This window comes from Triticum aestivum, chromosome 4B (genome assembly GCF_018294505.1).
Source record: "Triticum aestivum cultivar Chinese Spring chromosome 4B, IWGSC CS RefSeq v2.1, whole genome shotgun sequence".
In the NCBI taxonomy this organism is placed as follows: domain Eukaryota; kingdom Viridiplantae; phylum Streptophyta; class Magnoliopsida; order Poales; family Poaceae; genus Triticum; species Triticum aestivum.
This window is the reverse complement of record NC_057804.1, coordinates 421,103,614-421,111,549: the sequence shown is the minus strand read 5'-3', so window position 1 is coordinate 421,111,549 and position 7,936 is coordinate 421,103,614. Positions and strand designations below refer to the sequence as shown.

At 43.1% G+C, this 7,936-nt stretch overlaps 1 protein-coding gene across 1 annotated transcript in view; it reads left to right on the top strand.

Moving 5' to 3' along the window:
* Positions 1 to 5,021: 5,021 nt before the first annotated feature.
* LOC123092476 (serine/threonine protein kinase OSK4) overlaps positions 5,022 to 7,936 on the top strand; it is a 12,664-nt gene continuing 9,749 nt past the window's right edge. Inside the window, exon 1 of the mRNA XM_044514261.1 lies at positions 5,022 to 5,088. Within this exon, the coding sequence (XP_044370196.1) occupies positions 5,037 to 5,088 (52 nt within the window). The 5' untranslated portion in view covers positions 5,022 to 5,036. The remainder of the gene's footprint in view (positions 5,089 to 7,936) is intronic.

The following is a 7,936-nucleotide window of genomic DNA, read 5'->3' as shown; positions in this document are numbered from 1 at the left end:
GTGTTGGTCCGAAACGGGCAGACTGTGGGGCCACCACAGGGCAACTCGAGGGCTGGTTTTACTCGTAGGCTGACCTATCCGTTGTGCCCTGAGAACGAGATATGTGCAGCTCCTATCGGGATTTGTCGGCACATCGGGCGGCTTTGCTGGTCTTGTTTTACCATTATCGAAATGTCTTGTAAACTGGGATTCCGAGTCTGATCGGGTCTTCCTGGGAGAAGGAATATCCTTCGTTGACCGTGAGAGCTTATGATGGGCTAAGTTGGGACACCCCTGCAGGGTATATTATCTTTTGAAAGCCGTGCTCGCGGTTATGAGGCAGATGGGAATTTGTTAATGTCCGGTTGTAGATAACTTGACACTTGACCTCTCTAAAATGCATCAACAGCGTGTGTAGCCGTGATGGTCTCTTCTCGGCGGAGTCCGGGAAGTGAACACAGTTTGGGTTATGTATGAACATAAGTAGTTTCAGGATCACTTCTTGATCACTTCTAGCTTCTCGACCGTTCCGTTGCTTCTCTTCTCGCTCTTATTTGCGTATGTTAGCCACCATATATTCTTAGTGCTTGCTGCTACTCCACCTCATTACCACTTCCTACCCATAAGCTTAAATAGTCTTGATCTCGCGGGTTTTGAGATTGCTGAGTCCTCGTGACTCACCAGATACTAGCACAACAGTTGCAGGTCCGATGATACCAGTGCAGATGATGCAACCGAGCTCAAATGGGAGCTCAGTGAAGACCTTGGTCGTTACTATGTTTCGTTTCCAAATGATCAGTAGCGGAGCCCAGTCGGGACGATCGGGGATCTAGCATTGGGGGTTGTCTTCTTTTCATTTGGATTTGACCGTAGCCGGTCTATGAGTGTATTTTGAATGATGTATGATCTTAGTTATGTATTGTGTGAAGTGGCGATTGTAAGCCAACTCTTTATCCCAGTCTTGTTCATTACATGGGATTGTGTGAAGATGACCCTTCTTGCGACAAAACCACAATGCGGTTATGCCTCTAAGTCGTGCTTCGACACGTGGGAGATATAGCCGCATGGTGGGTGTTACAGGCGCGTTCCATCGCACAATACTTCTGTACTATGGCCGCCAGGTCGGCAAAGTGTGCTATGTCACGGTGACTTATGGCATTGAGAATTCCCTTGTCCATGCAATTTTTGCAAAATAATGAGATTGCGTCTTCCTCGTGACAGTCCTTAACCTTGCACATTACAAGGAGGAATCTGGCCCAGAAGTGGTGTACTGTCTCTTGGGGCTCTTGTCTGATATGCGAAAGATCGCTTGCATCTGGGTGGGTGGGTGAAATTAAGTCCACATCCTGACCCAATCTGGAACCCAGGGGCGAAGGAGCTCCTGAGCTTGGCAGCTCGGGCTCCAAGATATTGCCCAATGTTTGTGGCCCGCTGTCCGGTTCTAAGTTTGAAGCCTGGGCCATGCTCTCTTGTAAACGGGTATCCGGCTCAGAGAGCTCGGGAATCCGGACATAGTTCGTCCTCAAAATGGAGGAAGAATTGTCGTTTTGTTCCTCCACCACCGCTATCTGATGGGTGACCGGCAGAGAGTTAATATCCCTTAGGTCGGGTTTAAGCCCGATCCGATCATAATCCTTTGAGACCCCCAGGGCGGTGATGCGATCCAAGAGCTCGTTCAAGGAGGAGAGCTCCATTGGATCCATCTGCTCAGTGAATTCCGAGCTGACGCGGAGGTTGTTTTTGATGACATGCGATGTCATCGTCGGCACGACGGCCGAACGGGCGGCCATGACAAAATCTCCCAGCCGGAGAGTTTGGCCTACAGCCAAGGATCCTCCGGAGGTAATGTTATCCTTGATAATGAGGCGAGCCATCAAGCCTTATCGGGACGGCACAGTGGAACTCTCAATGAAAGCACCAATGGCGGTCTCAAAACCGGTGGATCTCGGGTAGGGGGTCCCGAACTGTGCGTCTAAGGCTAATGGTAACAGGAGGCAGGGGACAGGATGTTTTACCTAGGTTCGGGCCCTCTCGATGGAGGTAATACCCTACTTCCTGCTTGATTGATCTTGATGATATGAGTATTACAAGAGTTGATCTACCACGAGATCGTAGAGGCTAAACCCTAGAAGCTAGCCTATGATTATGATTGTTGTTGTCCTACAGACTAAACCCTCCGGTTTATATAGACACCGGAAGGGGCTAGGGTTACACAGAGTCGGTTACGGAGAAGGAGATCTACATATCCGAATTGCCAAGCTTGCCTTCCACGCAAAGGAGAGTCCCATCCGGACACGGAACGAAGTCTTCAATCTTGTATCTTCATAGTCCAACAGTCCGGCCAAAGTATATAGTCCGGCTGTACGAGGACCCCTTAATCCGGGACTCCCTCACCCGCACCGAGTTACACTTTGACTTCTAAGCTACGAAAATTGAAACAACACATTTACTATGAAGATAAGTCTCCTTCCTCCCAACCTAGGGTTGTATACTTCTTTAGTGCAATATAGACAGTAACTACATTCCAAGGACCAAGTTTTGCGAACTAGCGAAAACCCACACGCACATACACTCTCACTCCTAAAGTAATAAAATGGAAACAACACATTTAGTGTGAAGATAAGTCTCTTCTTCCTCTCCACCCCAAAACATATACTTCTTTAGTGCAATACACACGGTAACTACATTACAAGTAGCAGATTTTGCAGACTAGCGCAAGACCCGTGCTCACTTACACTATGACTCCTAGAGTACACAAAGAGGAAACGGCATTTACTTTGAAGACAAGTCTCTTCTTTTTTCAATCATGAAATATCTACTTTGTGAACTTGTGGAAGACCCGCACTCACTGACACTCTAACATCCATAGTACAAAAATAGAAACATTTCTGTTACCATGAAGATATGTCTCATCATCTAAAACATGTTAGTGCTTTAATGCAATACAAACAACATTTCCAAAACGAGTAAAACAATGTCTCAATGGTTAGAAACAATGCCTAGGGTTCATACTTTAAATAGTTCAATCTCTCAATGTTACTAACATAACTGAATTATATGATAATCCCTCAAGTGTTGCGAAGAATCACTCCATAGTTTCTATTCCTAACCGAGAAAGTATTATGAAATCGCGTAGTTAGTAGACCACCTCATTGTTGTGTTTCCAATCAATCTATTGAACCACCCCAAAGTGCCAATATTAGCCCTAGAGATTATATTACAACAACACCATATGATACGCATCAATCAACTCTTATGTCACCTAGATTGCCCCAATGTCACCACGGGAATCTACGAGTGAGACATGCATCAAGTGATCTCAAATCCAAAGTGTTCGATCCGATAACAAAGAAACCTCAAAGAGCAAGACTCGATTCACAACAAATAAGATTGAGGGGAAGAACATTATACGATCCAACTATATTTAAAAAGCTCATGGAACATTAAGATCATGCCAAATCAAGAACACGAGAGAGAGAGAGAGAGAGATCAAACACATAGCTGCTGGTACAAACCCACAACCCCGAGGATGAACTACTCACGCATCACCATGGAGGTAGCAAGGACGATGAAGATGGCCTCCATGATGGATTCCCCTCCGGCGAGGAACTGTAAAAGGCCTCTAGATGAGATCGCTTTGGAATATAGGCTTGCGGTGGAGGAGTAAAAGTTCTAGGTTACTTTTCGGGGGTTTCTCAATTTATAAGAATATTCAGCGTTGGAATCAGGCCAAAAGGAGTTATGAAGGGCCCTCAAGCTCAACCCACACGCCCTAGGGGGAGGTCAAGCCATGTGATCTTGTGGCCACCTCGTGGGTCTTCTGGTCTAGCTTCCCCCGAAGTTTCGAGGGTCTCTAATGTTCCAAAAAATCATCGTAAATTCTTATCGCGTTTGGACTTTGTTTGTTATGATATTTTCGTGGAACAAAAAAATATATGCAAGAAATAGGAACATGCACTAGGCACTAGATTAATATGTTAGTCCATAAAAATAATATAAAAGTGCACAAAAACCATATATAGTTGATGTAAATATATCATGAATATTTTATAAATTATAGATATGTTGGAAGTGTATCAAAGACCAGCGTCCATTAACACTTTAACTTCTAAAGTACAAAAACGACACACTGCAGTTACTGTGAAGGCATGTCTCTTCTTCTAAGACGTGGCATTTGTTTAAAGTCTTAAGTACAACAATTATATTTTGAGGACCGGGCTAGCGCAAGACCCGGACCCACTTAAAATTTAGGAGTACAACCCGCTTATAGGTCTCTTCTTCCCAACCATTAGTAAGCATTTTTCTCGGGGAAAACTGTGAACTTCTTTAACAGTGCCTCCGAACCTCACCTTTGTCGGCCCCGTCCTCGAGAAAAACACCACATCAGGTAGTATTGGTTCGTTCAATAGCAAATGATAAAATGAATATGTTCAAGTCGGCGTGGCCTACGTTGTGTCGACGCCGCCAAGCATGGGATAGGAACAGATAGCATCGATGCCACGCAAAAGATAAAGCAAAAAAACATGTGCTACCAGGATCGTGACAAGTCACAATTAAAACAAAAAAATTCAGAGGGAGGGAAAACATCCTAAGGTGTAGAGCAAATGTAACGTCCTCTTCATGCACGTAACAATGTTCCACGGGTCCAACGCCGCACGCTGAGTGCCACGTCACCAACAAATCAATACATGCAATAGAAGACGGTGGCTAACCAATCTCCTTTTGCAAAGCGATGACGAAACACTAGAGCGGAAACAAAAGGATAGCAAAACTGATCGGGAGGGAGGGGGGTCAACAGAGGAGGAGAAATAAAAAGAGGGAAAAGCTAGAAGGAGCCGAATGGGATTCGAGAGGCGAGCAAAAACTCAGCAAGTGGCGTGGGAGGGAGCCAACACATAAGCGCGATGCCGATTCTCACCTTTCGTGAGTTACGTCACCCCCAGTCGCTCGCCTTAAAGTAAGCAGCTCTTGCCTAAACCATCCCTCCCTCCCACTCCTGGAGAAGGACCAACCGACCCCCAAACTACACCCTCTCTTGAGGGATCCTCCACTAGGTGATGTCGTCATCTCCACACCACATCCGTGTGGTTGAATGCGGGATTTGGCCAGGTAATTGAATCTTCATGCTGATCTTGTCGATTTACGCTTTCTATTTGTTCCAATTCTCATTGGTGTCTCATGTTTATGCATCATTGTTGCTTGCTTCCTTACTTGGGTAGTAGTAGCTCACTGGTTGAGTGGCTTGGTAGGGATCAGGGGTGGTTCCTAATTATGGGGAGTGTTACGTGCCTATTTGGCAAGGAGAGCGAGTTGAATGCACCATGGTTTACCTCCGGTCTTTCGGGGCAAGTGGCAAAGGTAGTGTTAGTTTCTGTGCTGCTTGTGAGAATTTCAGGTGGGCGCTACACATAACGCTTACCAACAATAACAACTAAAACAATTATAGATGGAAATGTATGTTTTTGTAAATCCTTACCAAAAAGGACACATATAATAATTAATGCTTTTTGCAAATAATTTGCAATGTATGTTTTTCGTATCCTTGTGAAGATTATCTGTTTCAATGCTTTTCATATGCAGTCAAATGGAAAACCTTTTTGATATCATCCCCTCTAGTACATATTTCACTTTAGCACATTGAGCCCATTTTATTTGTTCCTCACACATTAGTTTAGCCAAGAAATCATCCACCTCACGCTTAGTAGCCTAATCCGCGGCAGTAACCGAACGATATTCTACTTTAATATCTAACATGTTAACTAATGCAAGTAGTTAGTCTTTGTGTTTCTTATACACACAACTCAAATTCTTAGCCCAAGCCCTAAGTAATTTTCTAAGATGATGTTTTTGAATTGTGACTTCTCAGTTCCAACATCTCCTCGATTTTCATTAAAACACTCTTGAGTCACCATATGGAGAAAACTTCCCCTTTCGAACCAAGACATTTCAAAAGAAAAGGTGACCTTGTTCTCTAGATGAGCAAGCTTAGTGGAGTCTCGAAGGAGTGGTCTATGGTTAGAAATACTACTGTGAAGTGCACACACCATCACCAAAGGACATTTCTGCTCCCATTCAACAGTCACCAAAACACGATCCAATTATCGTAAGTTGGAGTTTCTAAATTATTAGCCCACTCGAACTATCAAAATGAAGAGCTATCTCTATCAAATCAAGGTTCTCAATATATATCATTGAACCTAACAGTCCGTTGGCCATCAAAGTAATTATTATTTTTCTCATACTGTCTTATTAGGGCTATAGAAACACTACATTTACCATGATGACAAGTCGCTTCTTCTCAATCATGAAACATGTACTTTTGTAGTGCAATACAAACAACAACTACATTATGAGGGTGGGCTCTGCGAACTAAAGAAAGACCCGCACCGAGTTACCTTTTTGACTTCTAAAGTACAAAAATGGAAACCTCACATTTACTGTGAAGATAAGTCTCTTCTTCCTCTCAACCCTGAAACATATACTTATGTAGTGCAATACAGATAGTAACTACATTCCAATGAGCAGGTTTTCGAACTAGGGAAATCCCCACACACACTTACACTCTCACTCCTAAAGTAATAAAATGGAAACAACACATTTACTGTGAAGGCAAGTCTCTTCCTCTCCACCCCGAAACATATACTTCTTTAGTGCAATACACACGGTAACTACATTGAAAAGGAGCATATTTTGCTTACTAGTGCAAGACCCACGCACACTTACACTATAACTCCTAATGTACACAAATAGGAAATTGCATTTACTGTGAAGACAAGTCTCTTCTTTTTTCAATCATGAAATATCTAGTTTGTGAACTAGTGGAGGACTCACACTCACTTACACTCTGACTTCTAAAGTACAAAAATAGAAACATTTCAGCTAGCATGAAGATGTCTCATTGTCTAAAACGTGTTACTTCTTTAATGCAACACAAATAATGTCTCCGTTATGGGGAGCGGGCTTTGTGGATTAGCAGAAGTCCCATTCGCACTTTTACTCATAAAGTATGTAAATAAAAACACTATTGTTACTGAGATGAAATGTCTCTTCTTCTCAACCATAACACTTTATGGTTCTTTAATTTTAGGTAATTCAAATGGCAACTATATAGTTTAGGGAGCAGGTTTTGCGGGCTAGCGAAAGACCCGCACCCACCTACACTTTTAATCCTGAAGTATCAAAATAGAAACAATACAATTACCATGAGGATGGTCATCTTCTTATTCCAAGTCATAACACGTTGTGTACTACTCCCTCCGTCCGGAAATACTTGTCATTGGAATGGATGTATCTAGATGTATTTTAGTTCTAGATACATCCATTTTCATCTATTTTGATGACAAGTATTTCCGGACGGAGGGAGTACAAACAACAACTACATCTTAGGAGCGGGCTTTGCGGTCTAGCGGAAGTCCCGATTCTATTTACACTTTAACTTGTAAAATAAAAAATAGATACACTGCAGTTAGTGAAGATAAGTCTCCTCTTCTTTTAAGTCGTGGTATTTCTTTCAAGTGTTAAAAACGGAAATTATAATTTGAGGAGCAGGCTTTGCCGGCTAACGTAGGACTTGCTCCCACTTAGAATTTAACTCCTAAAGCATTAGAATGAAAGTAGAAACATTGCATTTACAACGACGATAGGTCTCTTCTTCTTCCCCGCCATTATAAAGATGAAAGTCTGTTTTTTTAAGGGAAAATTGTGTACTTGTTTAACAACTCTTTCGAACCTCATCTTTGCCAGCACCATCGAAAATTACCTATTAGCTGGTTCAACAGTAGATAAGAAAGGGGAACATTTCCCTCCCGGAGGCTGGCCCAATGTTGGGTTGGTCGCGTCACGCAACGTCCACTACTTGGTGGCCCCACACACCGCTGGCTAACCTTATCTCATTTGCTTGTCTCTCTCGCTGCTCATCTCCCTCACACCTCTCTCCCTCTCTCTTTTCTACAAAGAA